Below are 17,426 nucleotides of genomic sequence, written 5' to 3' on the forward strand. Positions count from 1 at the left end.
TTACACCAGTTTTATTTTTGCCTTTTGATACAGATTAGTAAAGATAACATTGATGTACTTAGACATTGTTACCGTAGGCCAAGAAAGACAACTCCGGCTCTATAAGCATATGCAACAACAATCGTGTTCAATATCAAATAAAATGTAACCCAAAATATGCACTATTCAGAAGATGCAAAGAACAGTAGCGTTGTGTCAGACCTAGTGTGCAGCAGCTACAAGCTTCCCTTGATGAAAAAGGTATTTGTCCTGCCATAAAGATGACAACTGAATAACGGCTGCTAAGCCTCAAACAATGGTACGAACTTTGAGATTTGATGAAAAGGTGCTACAGTACATGAAGTTGAATTCCTTGTGTGGTGTAAATGCTATGAAATGCAGCCAGGCAAGTTATTGAACAGTCAATGGAATTCCCTTTCAGTCCCACACAAATAGCAGCCAACTTGACTATTAACAGGGAGTCTAGACTTCTTTCTTTTGAGCCTGTGACTCACACCTGTCAATATAATACTCACTATTGACCAGAAGCACTTTATATCTATATACAGTGAAGTCTGAAATTAGACAACCTTGATAAAGATCAGCAAAAATTACAATTAAAATACTGAGCTATACTGTATGTAACAAGAAATGGAAATTATTATTTTATACTAATACAATTGCTCAGAGAAATTGCTTTTTGTTTAATACATTTTTTACCCTTACTTGGAGAAAATAAAGTATACCTGTTTTCAATACCTCACCTTGTGGGGATAATGGCACTGAGCTGTTATCAAAAAAAATGCTATGAGTTGGAGAACACATTGGGAGGGATCTTAGACCATTCCACCTTCCAGATCCTTTGTCTGCATTTATGGACTGCCCTCTTCAATACAAACCACAGGTTTTCAATGGTTTAAGTTTGGAGACAGATGGCTGTTGAAATTTTTAAAAATAAATTAACCCTTTGTGGATTTTGATGTGTGCTTGGGGTTATTGTTTTGCTGGAAGAGCCACTTGTGGATAAGTTTTATATTCCTGGCAGAGGCAACCAGTGGTGGAAAATGTTCCCAATACTCATACTTTAGTCAAATTAAAAATACCTGAAATATGAAAATGACTAAAGTGAAAGTCACCCAGTAAAATACTACTTGAGTAAAAGTATTTTGTTTTAAATATAAAGTAAATGTAATTGCAAAAATATACTAAGTATCAAAAGTAAAAGCATAAATAATTTAAAATTCATTATAATAAGCAAACCTGACAGCACCATTTTCTTAAACAAAAAAATGTATGAATAGCCAGGAGCACACTCCAACATAATTTACAAATGAAGCATTTGTGTTTCGTGAGTCCGCCAGATTGAGGCAGTAGGGATGTTCTCTTGATAAGTGTGTGAATTTAACAATTTCTATGTCCTGCTAAGCATTCCAAATGTAATGTACCTTTGGGTGTCAGGGAAAATTTATGGAGGTAAAAGTACATTCTCTTTAGGAATGTAGTGAAGTAAAAGTTGTCATTGTAAAGTAGATATTCACAAAAAAAATACTAAAGTACTTTACATCACTGGAGGTAACCAGGTTTTTGGCATACATTTCCTGGTTCTGGGTAAAGTTCATGATGCCGTGTTACCTTAAAGTCTGTCTCCGGACTTGACATAAGCACAGACAACGGATATCAAGGATTTGTATGGAGGAATGGTCCAAGATCCCTCGTAACGTGTTCTCCAACTCAAACAATTTTAGAGAAAGGTTCAGTGCTGTTGTCCTCGCAAGGTACTGAAAACAGGGGTGTCAATAAGTTTGAGCCCTACCTTTTGAGAACGAATACTACTTGTTAAACAAAATCTCTCTCTGAACAATTGTATCAGTATGAAATCATTTCCCAATTATTTGGGGGGGATACAATATAGCTCAGTATTTCAATTACTTTATACAGTCATTTGTTGCTCATCTTTATCAAGGGTGTCAATTTCTAACCTTACGCCCACTGTATGCTATAGTAAGGCAGTCAAATCACATAAATTAGAGTTAAATAGTTCTATATTCCCTATTTGATAAATCTAAACATAAATATCTTTATATACACCTAGTTTAAGCTCACTTCAAATCAAATTTCATCCATCAAACTGCTGCAAACACGAGCTACATCTTTCATACATTTTACCAATCCTGACCTAACAGATAAGTATACACTGAAAACAACACGTCTTTCTCTTGGATCCAGACCAGTTTTTTTCTCCTGCAGAAAAATACATCCAGAGCCTTCATAGAAGGTAAAACCTGGGTTAAAAACATACAGAATCACAGTGGATACTGCTTTGTTTAGCCACCCTACTGTTAATAGTAGTCATTGTCTCAAGGCAAGCGTTGGAATTTGGCAGTTTGAGTGAGGAAAGATCTGTAAGAAACCTAATCTCCAGACTAATGCTTTTGTCTACCATCAATACTTATGAGGATTACTTGTAAAAACGCACTATACACTGTATAGTTTTGCACCTATCGTAATGGTAACAGATTAGTAACTGATAATAGGATTATATTTACAGTAATACTGTACCACAACACTGAAATTGGATAGTGGACACATCACCAGTGTGAAACAAGATGGCAGTACTGCAAGTGTCTTCTTCAGACACTTTTACTTGAAATGCACATTCTCTGGCAGAAAAGGCGTATAATATCATAGGACACATCACTTACAACAGCAACTTTCCTCTCGAACTCTAGTTAACATTTTGCCAAAGCTGTCATTGGTGAGTTATTATCTCTTGATTTTTGGTTTTCTTGACATAGAATGTGCCACTAAACAGTCATACAGAGAATAAACTTGAAATGTAAGAGTATACTGAACTAACTGTACAATGGTCCCAAGCCATTTGCCAAAGGGGGCACTTTCCAATGGTCATTGGAATGCCTCTTCAAAGCCTCTTGTCTTAACCAAACGGGTGAACAACACGAGTGTTTAAGTGACACTATCATTAGCACCAACTTCACACACTTCCTCCTCACACCCACCTCGGCTGACCCCCAGACCAAACACAGATGAACCTTGACCCTGCATCACGCTCTGAGAGTTGACCCCTAAGAGCACTCCAGAACTGGCCATGGTAAGGCAAGAGACCGCATTACTGCTGCTACCTGTACTGGAATGATGTGGGGACAAGACAGAGTTCCCATTCCTGCCACCAACGACACCGTGACCGGCCTCGCCGGTCGAGAGAGGGAGATGAGGGAGATGCTGTGGGGAGATCCCATCAGCGCGGTCGGACCCTCCCCCATCCTCGCTCCTGCCAGCCGCTCCACTCCGTCCCTCGCAGTGGGAGCGGTGCCGCATGAAGCTGTCACGCCACATGAACTTCTTGCCGCAGCCGTGGCAGTCGTAGGGCTTGAGCCCCGTGTGGGTCTTCATGTGCTCCGTCAGGTGGTGCTTCATCTTGAACTTCTTGGCGCAAACCGGGCAGTTGAAAGGCCGCAGGTCCAGGTGCATGTTGATGTGACGGTCGCGCATGCTCTTGTGGGTGAAGGTCTTTCCACAGTGGCACATGAACACCTTCCCTGAACTCCCACCACCACCCCCGTCCAGTCCATCTAAGCCACCGCCCAAACCCCCCTGTGCTGACAAATGGACTGCTCCATGCTCCAGGTTTGGCCCTTTAAATGGTGCCCCAGCCATACCACCTCCCATTCCTATGGGTTGAGAGGAATCTAGAGAGGATTGTCTGTACATGAGGATCTGGTTGCCTTGCATGTCTATGGGAAAGAGCTGAGCTCTAGCAGCAGCAGCAGACTGGACTTGGCCTAGTAGGGCTGAGACGGTTCTGCCACCACCCTGACCAGCGCTGTCATGAAGGTGCTGTGGGGGAGTCTGGTCCATCAAACCACTATCAAACTTGAGGTAGTCTTCAGAAGACTGGCAGTAATCCATCTATGAGAGAAAGGGATTCAGTTTGGTAACGATACAAAAATACAGAAACTGACACTCATTCCAAATGCACCAACCAAATACAGTTGTCCTCCTGATAAGTTAGAATGGTAATTAGCCACGTCCACTGACAAACATATTTTGCATCAAGGGTTTGACTAACCTGTGTCTCCATCTCATGGTCCGCTTTGCTGCTCAACTCTGCAGACAGAGTCCTAATGTTGGATATGTTGAACGTCCTCTCCCTCTCCCTCAGCATCTCCAACTCTCTCTCCTCTTCCTCATCTGGTCCTTCCTCACCCGACACCACGATCAGGTCATCGTCCTGGGGCCTCTCCGTTTTTACCACCACCCACTGCTTCCGGGGCATGATGCTGGGCTGGCTGTATGTGGGCCGCTTCTGGAGAGGGGAGGCGTCCCCGTCTTGGTAGGACGACACCCCGAAGCTGTCGCTGACTCCAACCTCTTGGTCTGAGACAGAGGCCGTCGGCTTCCTCCTGCTGCTCCCTCGCTTCCTATGGTATAGGAGCTCTTCTTCCTCTTCTTCATCCTCTTCTTCGATGAGGAAAGCCTCTTCGCCCCCAGAAGGGGTGCAGTAGCTGGGGGTGGAGTTCACGCCTCCCTCCCCTGCAGCTCCAGCGGCCGCCGCTCCCCCTCCGAAGTTAGTGTCTCTGGGGCTGAAGTAGTTGGTGCTGCTGGGAGACTGGCTCTCACTCAGGGACGGGCGGCTGGGAGGGGGAGGGGCTGGCTGGGTGTTGCTTCCCCCAGCTTGGGCACTCCCAGCCCCTAGGGAGCTTTCACTGCTACTGCATCCAGGGTTCCCCTGCGCTCCCCCAATGACACCCTGGATTGCACTACCACTCCCCGTCACCCGCCCCTCTTTGAGGAGCTCTGTGCACTTGTCCACGATGTGCCACATCTGCAGCACGCTGCCCACGGTGAGGTAGTTGACGATGTCTTCGCGGAGCATGCGCAGCTGGCCCGTGTAGGCACAGCTCAGGACGCTCTCGAACGCCAGTGGGTCCATGACGGCAGGGATGGAGACAGTGGACATGTTCTTCAAGAGCACCTGGGGGGAGGGGGTTGATGAGACCGTTAATGATGGTTGGCAACATCAATGCACAGGATCAAAGTTATTGATGTAAACTCTCACGTCAGTGTAGCAAGTTGCAATCGGCCTTGGATGAAAACCATCTAGATGAGACACAATCAGTGGCTGTTAGAGTTCAACTATACTGAACAAAAATATGCAATATGCAACAATTTTACTGAGTTACAGTTCATATAAGGAAATCAGTCAATTGATAGCCTGGCTCCCAAGTGGGTGGGCCTGGGAGGGTATATCAGAGTTTGGCACCCCTCCTCAGCTCATGAAACATGGGACCAGCACTTTGCATGTTGCATTTATATTTTTGTTCAGTCCAGCTATGCAACGTCCCAGCAAACAAAACGACACACACCTGGTCGTGAAAGTAGGGTGAGGATGCAGCTAGCACACAGCGGTGGGCCTTGAACACCTGCCCCTGGACCTGGATGGAGAGGTCACAGAGCTGGCCCTCCTCACGCTGCCTGTTCAGGCTGTCCAGTACAGACGCCTGGGAGCTGGGGAAGCACACCTGTACCACCGAGCCAGAGGGGGCACCTGAGCTGCTGCTGCTACAGCCCTGCCCCATGGACAGAGAATGCATCTAGGCTTTTGAAGAGATGGAAAATGTAGTTTGTGAAGGAATAATTCATTACAAGACGTGGTGGATGAATAGTGTATATCCTTTCATTTACTTACACAAGTAGCTAACCGTTTTCCCGAGATTAACCCTTAGTGCTTATTACTGCCTACAAAAACAAAAAAAAGTCTTAACACATTCCTAAAACAGTCATATGAAATTGCTCTAGTTGGTCAATCAACCAATCAAGACCCCTTTTATGTAAGCTTTAAAAATCACTACTGATGCTTTCTTATAATGCACTGACTCAAATGTATCTGAATGACAGACACCACCTTGCTTGAGACTCAAAAACATTTACGAACACTGGGAGAAAAAACAATATTGTTGATAAATAATGCAACAGCCTACAGCAACTGGCAGTAGACAATTAAAAACGTGATGCGTAGTAGTCTTTATTTTGCCACATGCATAGCATATTGTAATGCAATTAGTTAACGTTAGGTAGCTTAGCACATTCTTGCAGTCAATCAATTCTGCTAACCAGCCAGCATTTGTAGCTAAATATAGCGAATAACAAAGCAAGCTGGTTTGTCAGCAGTCTGCGACGGTGGACATGCATTGAAAAGGCAGTGTTGTGAGTTTCTCTCATGACAAAGCATAGATAAGTAGCTTCAAGCTCTCTATCATGAGAGCATAATTTAGCTACAACTAAAAACTGCCTTAAATGTCTCTCTAGCTAGCTAACGTTAGCCTGCTAAAACGTATCTAGCTAGCAAGCTAAACACCACTTACCGTTTTAGAATGTGCACCTTTGAAACAATTACGTAAAGCCAGACTCTCTCTATCCCGACAAGCTATCGTCTCTCCGTTGATTACATATACATTTCCAATGATATGATTTGTTTCCCATCATATTTGGCAGACAACCCGTCATGCACCGCCTTTGACGAAATGTCAGACATACTGACCAGCCGACTAAAACCAAGCTATGACAAATACGACCTCTTGTGGCGTTTAGTCAAATTGGTAAAATGTTTATTAAACCACAGAGGTGTATATAATGACGAGATGCTCATGTCTCCACCATAGACGGGAAGGTAGGAGACAAGTTTAGGACTGCATATTAAACCCAAAGAAATGTATTGGGCTTATTCTAGACATAATTTGGCGAGAGCGAGCGCTCTCGCTTCGACTTTTCCACTAGGGCGGCGCACAATTGGCCCAGCGTCGTCAGGGTTTGGCCGGAGTAGGCGGTCATTAAAATAAGCATTTGGGATCGGCGTTCTGCTTGGCGGGACGCATAAACTAACATAGGCTACTGTGATTAGCATGAGGTTGTAAATAACAAGAACATTTCCCAGACTTATTTGGTATGGGCAGAAAATGTCAATTATTGTTAAACTACACTGTCCAATTTACAGTCACTATTACAGTGATAGATTACCATGCTGTTGTTTGAGGAGCATGCAAATGTATGAATTTGAAAATGTATCAATAAACCAATTAGGCACATTTGGGCAGACTTGATACAACATTTTGAACAGAAATGCAGTGGTTCATTGGATCAGTCTAAAATGCTGCATACAGTAGATGGCAGCAGTGTACAAAATCTAAATTGCGCCTAAACTACTATGTGATTTAAATGGCCGTTCTCTTGCCTTTCAAAGATGGAACAAAAAAAAGGTATGCTTTTTTTTCTTTGTATATTTTACCAGATCTAATGTGTTATATTCTCCTACATTAATTTCACATTTCCACAAACTTCAATGTGTTTCCTTTCAAATTATTTCAAGAACATGCATATCCTTGCTTCAGGTCCTGAGCTACAGGCAGTTAGATTTGGGTAACTTTCAGAGAATATATTTTTTAAAGGGTCTGATCCTTATTAACCGACTTACCTAGTCATTTAAAAAAAAAAATGTAATGAAGTATTTCAGTTTAACAGCTTAACATCTGCAACAGATCTGGAATGCAACATTATCAGGGGTGGCAGGGTAGCCTAGTGGTTCTAGTGGTAGCCTAGTTCAAACCCCCGAGCTGACAAGGTACAAATCTGTTGTTCTGCCCCTGAACAGGCAGTTAACCCATTACACAGGCTGTCATTGAAAAGCTGTCAAAGGACATCAGAAACAAAATTGTAGACCTGCACCAGGCTGGGAAGACTGAATCTGCAATAGCTAATAGCAGCTTGGTTTGAAGAAATCAACTGTGGGAGCAATTATTAGGAAATGGAAGACATACAAGACCACTGATAATCTCCCTTGATCTGGGGCTCCACATGATCACAAGAACGGTGAGCAAAAATCCCAGAACCACACTAGTGCTAGTGAATGACCTGCAGAGAGCTGGGACCAAAGTAACAAAGCCTACCACCAGTAACACACTACACCGCCAGGGACTCAAAATCCTGCAGTGCCAGACATGTCCCCCTGCTTAAGCTGTCAAAGGACATGTCCAGGCCTGTCTGAAGAGCATTTGGATGAGAGCATTTGGATGATCCAGAAGATTGGGAGAATGTCATATGGTTAGATGAAACCAAAAAATAACTTTTTGGTAAAAACTCAACTCGTCGTGTTTGGAGGTCAAAGAATGCTGAGTTGTATCCAAAGAACATACCTACTGATGTTTCCACCCCCATGCTTTTGGGCTGTTTTTCTGCAAAGGGACCAGGACGACTCATCCGTGTAAAGGAAAGAATTAATGGGGCCATGTATCGTGAGATTTTGAGTGAAAACCTCTTTCCATTAGCAAGGGCATTGAAGATGAAACGTGGCTGGGTCTTTCAGCATGACAATGATCCCAAACACACCGCCCGGGCAACGAAGGAGTGGCTTCATAAGAAGCATTTCAAGTTCCTGGAGTGGCCTAGCCAGTCTCCAGATCTCAACCCCATAGAAAATCTTTGGAGGGAGTTGAAAGTCCGTGTTGCCCAGCAACAGCCCCAAAACGTCACTGCTCTAGAGGAGATCTGCATGGAGGAATGGGCCAAAATACCAGCAAAAATGTGTGAAAACCTTGTGAAGACTTACAGAAAACGTTTGACCTCTGTCATTGCCAACAAAGGGTATATAAAGTATTGAGAAACTTTTGTTATTGACCAAATACTTATTTTCCACCATAATTTGCAAATAAATTCATAAAAAATCCTACAATGTGATTTTCTGGATTTTTTTTTCTCATTTTGTCTGTCATAGTTGAAGTGTACCTATGATAAATTACAGGCCTCTCATCTTTTCTTGCACATCTCAACTTGCACAATTGGTGGCTGACTAAATATTTTTTTGCCCCACTGTGTGTGTGTGTGTGTATATATATATATAAATAAATTACCTCAATAGTGGTTAAGTGTCCTACATGTCAAACACGGGAGGTAGAGCAGTTCTCTGATAAACCTGTAGTGGAGGTTTAAATCACTTTGCAATATATGTTTTCTTGTCCCATACACCAGATACGTGCAGTGAAATGTGTGTTTTTTTACAGGGTTAGCCATGGTATATAGTACAGCAATACTGGTATGCATTTGTACACACTAGTGATGTGCAGTTTTAACTACTTTTCACAGACTTGAGTCATGATTCATTTTTTCTGACTGACTCGTTCATTTTAGTCGGTCGTTTGACCTGCTAGTGCTGGCCGCAGCGACTCCAACAGCAGGGTTGATACACCCTCCCCCAGCTCAGAGGCTCAAGACGTGCTCCGACCACCAACTAACAGTCTGTCATATGCACGCAGGAAAATACATCATGAGCGTAGAGAAGAAAAAAATACATGTTTAGAACTGGTAATGCGCCGAATGGTGTAAGGATGACTGCAATTAATTGATTATTGAATGTTATAATGGACACAACTCCGTTCAACAAACTCAAAACAAATCCCTGGAGGGGCTGCAGTTCGCAAATGATTGTGTCCGTCACCTTGCATGGCTGCCCAGACTCCTTGAGCCAGCCAAATGCTACGCCACGCCCACAGACGCTAGTTTCTTTTCGGCATCATGAGAAGCATGTTGAGAACGACAGAGCGGCAGAATAATTTAGTGCGAGTCGTGAGATTACTTTTCACAAGCAATGCATTCTGCCAAGAGTGGTTTACAATATAGTCCGGCTGCGGCCAAAACTAGACCTCGTTTCAAATGTACCAAGAAATAATCATATTTGTATGCCTAGCAATCAAAAAATCTACATTGTTTAAAGCACACATTTACAAGTCAGTCACAAATGACAGCTCCAATAAGCTCCCTATGGTGAAAGACATATTGAACGAGAAGCTCGTGGAATCATGACTCATGTTCAGGTCATCATTCGCCATTCGTTATTTTACGGAACATTTCGAAATGATCCAGTCGTGAAAACATCACTAGTACATACCTATACATTAATTCTAGACAATTATCCATGTCTCTCTGGATAAATCCCATCTAAATGAGGTAGACTCAGCAAAATTACATTGCCACAAGCAGCACCGCAGATATTGTGATGAGTGAGATGCACAACTTCGCTTTCACACAGCATCTGCGCATGTGCATGGGCTCGCTTCACGCTTTTACAACATGGTAGCCACAAGACCAAAACAATTGACCCCCTAGGAGGTTTTTTTTCTGCATCATATTGCTGAGTCTACCTTTAAATCTAAAATGTACAAATACAATACATCTAACAGTCAAATGTAGGCTAATATGAGTGTTGAAATGACCACATGTTCAGAGTTGACCTTCTGGTAGGTCAGATTGGTGACAGTGACCTCGTTGTAGGCACTTTTGCGAATCTCATGCTCCGGTCTCTTGTCAGCCTTGCCAGTGTAGAGGAGATCACGCAGAGTTCCATTGAAGATCAATGAAACTGGCACTAAATGTAAACTGGAAAAAATGAACAAGAATCCAGTCAAAAAAGTGAAATGTTGCAAGTACCATGCATTCACACCAGCATCAACTCATTCCACTTCAATGGGAAATACATCATCTGAAAAACAGAAACGCATTGATACAGTAAATGTCAAATGAACAAGTTCAAATTCCGTGCTCAGTGTAATAGAACTGTTTCAGCTGAAGAGACAGCTACCACGCATACTGATGAAAACCAACGGTATCATCACTACCTGCCATCCCTGCTCCCGTAATTTCTTGGAGGCCTGGAAGATCTGCTGCACGGCCCGGGGGATGACCTCACGCATGTCCTCCATGGTGTAGGTTTTGTCACTGCCCGTCTGGCCGTAGGCGAAGCAGCAGACGTAGCCGTCCAGGGCTGTCTGCACCAGGAGGTAAATCTCCTCAAATACATCCTGTTGCTGTGTGGAGGGCCCAAACGCCCGGTGTGAAGTTGTTGCTCTTCTGGGTGTCTCCAGAGCGCCCTATGTGAGACTACATGGAAATGGGGGAGTGATAAGGAAAATAAATTCTGCCGTCTTTGACACTTGCAAAATAAGATTAGAGGACCACACTGAAAAACATACCATACCAAAAAACTATATTATATAGTGACTTATTTCAAGATTGTGCTTCAGGTGTGTCATTGTTACCTCCACAGTCCTGGCCAGTGTGAGGGCCTTGTTGTCGTGGGACGGGAGCTGAATATGGTCAATCTGCCCACCGGTCTGCAGGGGGCGCACTCTGCAGAACACTGATGTTTCCCTATAGAAATAATAGAGTGGTTTTGTTCCTATTTAGAGCTGAAATGGACAGGGGCCTATCCAACGAGAACATACAGTATGTTTGAAGCAGAAATATAAGAGAAAAAAAACTAATTCAATAGGCTCGGGAGATTTACAATTTCATTGTATGCAATCCTATATTCAGGGCATTGAGCATTCACCCTACTGTATGACCCACTTGCCTTGCCTTGAGCTCTTGGATTGCGTTGTGGAGCTCCCTGCGATCCATCTCTCCACAGTGAATCACCCCTGTTTGGCGGGTCACAGTCTCCTCCAAGTTGCAGACCGTGTCCTGGGTCTCCCTCAGGGTTGTCTGGCAACGGGAAAGAGTGGAGCCCTGCAGAGAGCTGGGTCTGGTACGAAGAGAGAAGTCAGACATTGATCCAACAGATGCACATAAAATATATATATATATATATAGGGCTGCAAAGGGGGTTCTGGCAAAGAGACGTAATGGCAGTGGGTTTGAATGAGGCTGGACAAAATGATTATGCCAGACTTCCTTCCTATTTCTGACCAAGGAGCAGAGGCAAGACTGCCTCATCCAATACAGCTATACACCATTCATCTCATGTCACAGCAGTCAAGGTGACCAGTTGTCACAATGAGTAGGCCTGCGTGCTATTTCCCTTCTTGTGTGGGAGAACAAGTTCTGTCAATGTGTTTTTTGATAGCTTTATTTTGGCTGGATTAAGTATGTTTATCCTGTCACGTACGGGATTTATAAATATATTTTTCCCCCCCTTGTCCAGTTGGTCGGGGCATTACACCTTTTTGGGTTGTAGTCTGCCATAATATTCCACCGAAGAAGATGTTCTACCTGCACATTGTGAAGCTCGGCCTTCAGGCTCTTTCTCAAGCCCAGAAGAACATTGTGCTCCTCAGTGAGGTTGTATAAGGGTCTTCTCCAGGGAGGCCTTCTCACTGGCTACAATGGTCAGCTGCTCTTTGACACCAGACAGGGTAGCCAGCTCCTGCTCATAGTGGCTGCAACACAGACCAAAACTGGCTAAGATTGGCAAACACACCAAAGGGACCAAAAGTGTAACATGTAGTGATACTATCATGTTATTATTACTTCACTACTGGCTAAATGTATGCATAAAGTTATGACTGGTATAGGACTCAAGAAAGGTGAGAAATCATGTCAGCTATTCGCCCACTTGTTTTGCTAAATCAACGCTTGCCTCTGACGTTCCTTACGCAAAATAAGTCACTCTTTCCTATGTGGTTACAATGCCCTTTCCCATGCCACTACACCCATTTTCACATAATGGTCCACCCTATGCATGCTCCATGGTACTGCTCCATGTACCCGAGCTGAGTGTGGAGTTCTTGTAGCTCTGAAGTCATCTGTACTTCCTTCCGTCTGCTTTTAGCTACAGACTCCTTCAGACTCTCGTTCTCCTGGTCTACCGTTTTGACTTTGCTCTGGTAGTAGGACATCTTGCCCGCCCTGTCAGTAACTTTTCCCTTGAGGTCCCATGCAGGCCGCCGTGAACAGCTGCTGTTGGTGCTAAGTAAACACATTCAACACCCTCATGTCTTAAGATATGGAAGGGAATGTTTGTGGATACAAGATACAGAAAATGTTAAGGACTATGTGGAAAAAACAGAGACTAGGGTAGTTAGTTACCTGTTATAGTGGCGGATGCAATGGGCGGCTTCTGAAAACCTTTTTATGGTATAGGAAAAAATATATATATATAAATCTCTCACACACACACACACACACACACACACACGAAATGATAGCAAATACGTAGAGCTGTCCCAGACTAAAAAAAATCTTGGTCGACCTAGAGTCGTCTGTTATTTCTACCAATCATGTGGTGTATTTTTCCATATATAGACATCCTATGTGTTTTAATCAAGTCAACTATATTCACTGAGTTTGTCTGATGCTTTAAGCAAACAGGTGGATTAAATCATTCAAAAAGACACACAAATGACTAGCTGGAGTCTGGCCTGCAATTTATTTGATTGTGCTGGGCCAGGCATAGACTTACTGCGCTGTATTGAAATGTAAAAAGACACAGCGAGTGTCAGTGACTAGCACCTGTTGTCTCTCTCTGTGCTGCAGCGACCACCACAGAACATCAAAGTGTTTATCACTCGCTGTCCATTTTGCTGAAGCTGCAACATAATTGCAGCCATTTCTGACTGGAAAGTTCTGTTTCCTAAATCCCTCATTTGTTTAGAAAAAAACATGCCCTATTCCCTCAACACTTGCTCTCTTTACGTGACACCTGTATGCATCGTATGCACCAGACCAAAGCCCTAGTCACACGGGACTAGTGTTAATAGAGAACGTTGGTTGTCATTATTACTCCAGAATGTCCGTTATTCCAGAGGACAATTTGGACGGGATTCGTTTTTTTTTTTTCCTTCTCCAAAACTGCCCCATGTAATCCTTTATTTTCCCCCAATAAATTGACAGTAATGACGGAAGCCTGGAGGTTTTTATTCTAGGCGTGAAGATACAGTATTTCAACATTTTCAGGTGATGGGGCCACACTGATAACTCCAGCTTGAATCCCAAGTGTCTAATCTAAACCATACCAAACCATCTTTCCTATAGTGTCGCCATAATATTTGAATTGATGAAGTGTGATCATAATCATTGGGATATTGTAGCGATCTACAGTGCGTCCTAAATGCCCCCCCCCCCCCCCCCCCCCAGCCTTCAGATGTGAGCTAAAAGGTACGTCCTAAATATCCCCCCCACAGCCTTCAGATGTGAGCTAAACAGTGTAATTACACTTGTGATGAGCCAAGGTAAGGTGCTTGCTAGCATTAATCTTATAAAAACAATCAATCTTAACATAATCACTAGTTAGATACACATGGTGGATGATATTACTAGTTTATCTAGCTTGTCCTGCATTGCATATAATCGATGTGGTGCCTGTTAATTTATCATTGAATCACAGCCCACTTCGCCAAACGGGTGATTTAAAAAGCACTGTTGTTGCACCAATGTGTACCTAACCATAAACATCAGTGCCTTTCTTAAAATCAATACACAAGTGTATATTTTTAAACCTGCATATTTAGTTATTATTGCCTGCTAACATTAATTTATTTTAACTATGGAAATTGTGTCACTTCTCTTGCGTTCTACGCAAGCAGAGTCAGGGTATAGGCAGCAGTTTGGGCCGCCTGGCTCGTTGCGAACTGTGTGAAGACCATTTTTTTATATTTAAAAATCGACCGATTAATCGGTATCAGCTTTTTTTGGTCCACCAATAATCAGTATCGGTGTTGAAAAATCATAAATTGGTCGACCTCTACCAGATACTGATTGTTACTTTGATTTTGACCTCCCCTTTGTTCAGGGACACATTATTCCATTCTGTTGGTCACATCTGTGGAACTTGTTCAGTTTATGTCTCAGTTGTTGAATCTTGTTATGTTCATGTTATGTTCAAATATTCACACACATTAAGTTTGCTGAAAATAAACGCAGTTGACAGCGAGAGGACGTTTATTGTTTTGCTGAGTTTACAATTTCAGTAGCACATCTTAGACAGATGGCCTGTGCCACCCCCACAGCCTCCACAGTGATTTTTTCTCTACTGCTCGACTAAAGAAATCTCGGTCGACCAAACAATCACCAGTCGACTAAATTGGGTCAGCCCTACAAACAAGACAGTAGACTGGTACGGCTAGCTATAAATATATTTATATCTTTCTCAATACACAGCACCTCACCTCTAGACGGAGCAGCAGCTATAGTGGCTGCTCTTGTGAGGCGAATCAGTTTGACTGCTAAGAGAGGAAGGGAAGGAGCAAGAGACCTAATATTTTTTTTTTAATTAAACCACATACAGGAATTACAGAAAGACTGTGCTAAAACTATAATAAACAAGAGGTGATGACATTGACCAAGCCAGTCAATTAAGTGTTTGAGAGGACCAGTCACTAACAGCTCGCTTGAGTGGAGGGGGCCTCTTTGTTCCCATCGCATTAACGGCCTGTCTCCTCTTTGGGTCAGAATCAACCCTTCGCATCTTTTTCTAAAGGAGGCATTTTTTTTTTACTGGTAAATAAGGACACATTGGAAACCGGACACATCTAACTGTTTGAACTGTATAAAGTATTTTAACATGTTTGTCATCAGTGCCTGTATTACAGTTTTGCAGAAGATAGCCACACCTGAACAGGTTGTTGGTCAGAGTTCATGCTTTCACTGCTGTTGCTAGAGGAGGACTCTTTTACCAGACATGACTGGTAGGCAGCAGAGGGAGGAATATTTGTTAGTGAAATATATATATATATATTTTTTAATCTAATGTTACAACGTGATAACAGATTGCAGAAGGCACTCCATTTAGCTACATGTTTTTCTGTAGTTGTCAACAGAGAAAGAGAGAGTAAACTGACTAGTTCCTGGCCTAAGCTTGATGATATCCAAAATCACCCAATTCACCCAACGTTAGGTTGATAGCTAGCTAGTTATATCAGAGTCCCACTCACCTCTTTATTCATATGACTTGGATTTGTATGTACCTAAACAGAGGGGTCAACATGTAACGTTAACCATAATGGAATCAATGGCATGACATATGGCTAGTTAAAAAGAAACCATTGGCTCGTTAACGTTAGCAAGCCAAGTAGAATGGTGGGTTGAATTACGAACTGCAACTTCGTATAGATTCATGTAGCTAGAGATCCATGTTTTATTTGTGTGAAAATAGCAAGCTAGCAGGAGTGTAGTTTACTATAATAATATGTGGTTAGAGTAACTAAAATTAACTGGCTTACTTTACAATAGCTAACTAAATAGCCAACCTTAGTTGGCTAACTTTACACACCCAGCAAGTCGTGATAAAGCTGAGGGAACGGCAAAGCCATAACAGACATACAAAATTCAACAGCCTTACAAACATATAAACAAGACATTTCACAAATTTGAATTGAGCAATATTTACTTACCAATCAGCGCTTTTCACACTGGTTTCGCTACAGACACCACACCCGTTTGAATTTACACCGTCCAATGTAATTGGTTGACTCTATAACATCCCGTTACAGGAAACACAATCCCGCCTTCATTTTGCTTTACTACCCAATCCAACGTAAATGATAGTCGTTCAAGGGATGGGCAATTTTTCGCCAATTCCATTCCCAATACAGAAAATCCATTGATCAGATCAGTCGTTGGATCAATGAAATGTATTCTGATATCGAATATAAAATACAAATATAGCTCTGAATCATCAGCTTGTCTCTATAAAATGAAATATGGACATATGAGCAAAATTAATATGGAACTTCGGTCAGATACAGTCAAGAAGGAATTGAGAGAAAACAAAAACAAAGATGGATTCACACAATCACTTTCTAGTCTACATTTGAATTATTACGTAAACCAGTTTTCATTATCTGTTTGAACTCATTAAAATCTAGCTTTTTTACCCACAATATTTCCACAACACATTGGCAAACTTTTTGGGGGGGAATGAATTATGATTATTATGTTATGGATATAAAATACTATACATTTTCACAATGATCAAAACCTACTGGACCTAAAATGCATTGTTCTCTCATCATGTACTGTTCCCTAGCAAATACTGTTCACCCATTATGTTCCCCCATCAGATAGGCTACTATTGTTTAAGATACCTGTATACTCAATAACAACTTTTCACTTCCTATCACATTATGTTAGAGCTGTTGTTAGGGAGCTATAACAGGGATCAAAGACCAGCTGGGGCTGCATATGTACTGTTTGGGTTGCATCGGGTGGATGCACCCAGAGTAGTATTGGTGAGATCCTCCCTGGAAACTCCTAGTCTTTTGAGCCATCAGAGGAAAAAATGTTTGGAGTTGGTTTCCTATAGATTGCCAGCAGCCATGCCATCCCACCCGCTGGGTTGCCCCTGAAGCTAAGCAGGGTTGCTCCTTGGGTGGGTGATCTGGGGCACGTATTCTATACACAGTAAGGTTATTATGGGTTGAGGTCTTTTGGTGAAGGTGGTTTTGCATTTGGATGGTTTTAGTGATATTTTGCTGACTTGGACCCATGTATCCCAGGCTATTTAGGGTTGCCTGGTGCGTGGTAATGTCTCAGCAGGAATGAAGCAGGTTAAGGCCATCATGTTCAGCTGTTGTTCATTTCACATGCAGCAATGTCAATTATGGCCATGATGGGGGAACAACAGTAGGCCTTTATGATGGGAAAGCAGTATCTGATAGAGAACAGTA

General features: G+C 42.6%; 1 protein-coding gene and 1 pseudogene across 3 annotated transcripts; both read right to left on the reverse strand.

Moving 5' to 3' along the window:
• LOC110488357 (zinc finger and BTB domain-containing protein 22) lies at nt 1–6,563 on the reverse strand. 2 transcript variants are annotated; one of them, XM_021560580.3, is made up of 5 exons: nt 6,363–6,560; nt 5,687–5,736; nt 5,364–5,596; nt 4,067–4,972; nt 1–3,906 (listed from the first exon to the last, which is right to left on the reverse strand). In XM_021560580.3, the coding sequence occupies exons 3-5, from the start codon at nt 5,589–5,591 to the stop codon at nt 2,944–2,946; spliced, it is 2,097 nt and encodes a 698-aa protein (XP_021416255.2). In that variant the 5' UTR covers nt 5,592–5,596; nt 5,687–5,736; nt 6,363–6,560; the 3' UTR covers nt 1–2,943. The 2 variants fall into 2 exon arrangements, with proteins under 2 accessions (XP_021416255.2, XP_021416256.2); XM_021560581.3 differs by lacking the exon at nt 5,687–5,736 and having other exon boundaries at nt 6,363–6,563.
• Nucleotides 6,564–10,077: 3,514 nt separating this feature from the next.
• On the reverse strand, nt 10,078–16,208 carry LOC110488358 (carboxy-terminal kinesin 2-like; annotated as a pseudogene). The gene is made up of 7 exons (XR_016493726.1): nt 16,152–16,208; nt 15,693–15,725; nt 12,034–12,200; nt 11,396–11,566; nt 11,082–11,193; nt 10,662–10,923; nt 10,078–10,422 (listed from the first exon to the last, which is right to left on the reverse strand). The product of XR_016493726.1 is annotated as a carboxy-terminal kinesin 2-like (transcript).
• Nucleotides 16,209–17,426: the final 1,218 nt, after the last annotated feature.

Source organism: Oncorhynchus mykiss, chromosome 30, assembly GCF_057628025.1.
Source record: "Oncorhynchus mykiss isolate SJ-2025 chromosome 30, ASM5762802v1, whole genome shotgun sequence".
NCBI lineage: Eukaryota > Metazoa > Chordata > Actinopteri > Salmoniformes > Salmonidae > Oncorhynchus > Oncorhynchus mykiss.

Excerpts from the sequence above, each read along its gene's own strand:
- LOC110488357 (XM_021560581.3), bottom strand. The coding sequence starts at position 5,591 with ATGCATTCTCTGTCCATGGGGCAGGGCTGTAGCAGCAGCAGCTCAGGT. Across the intron at positions 4,973-5,363 it reads CACCCTACTTTCACGACCAG|GTGCTCTTGAAGAACATGTC; the intron begins GTGTGTGTCGTT and ends CCCTCCCCCCAG. Across the intron at positions 3,907-4,066 it reads ACCATGAGATGGAGACACAG|ATGGATTACTGCCAGTCTTC; the intron begins GTTAGTCAAACC and ends TTTCTCTCATAG.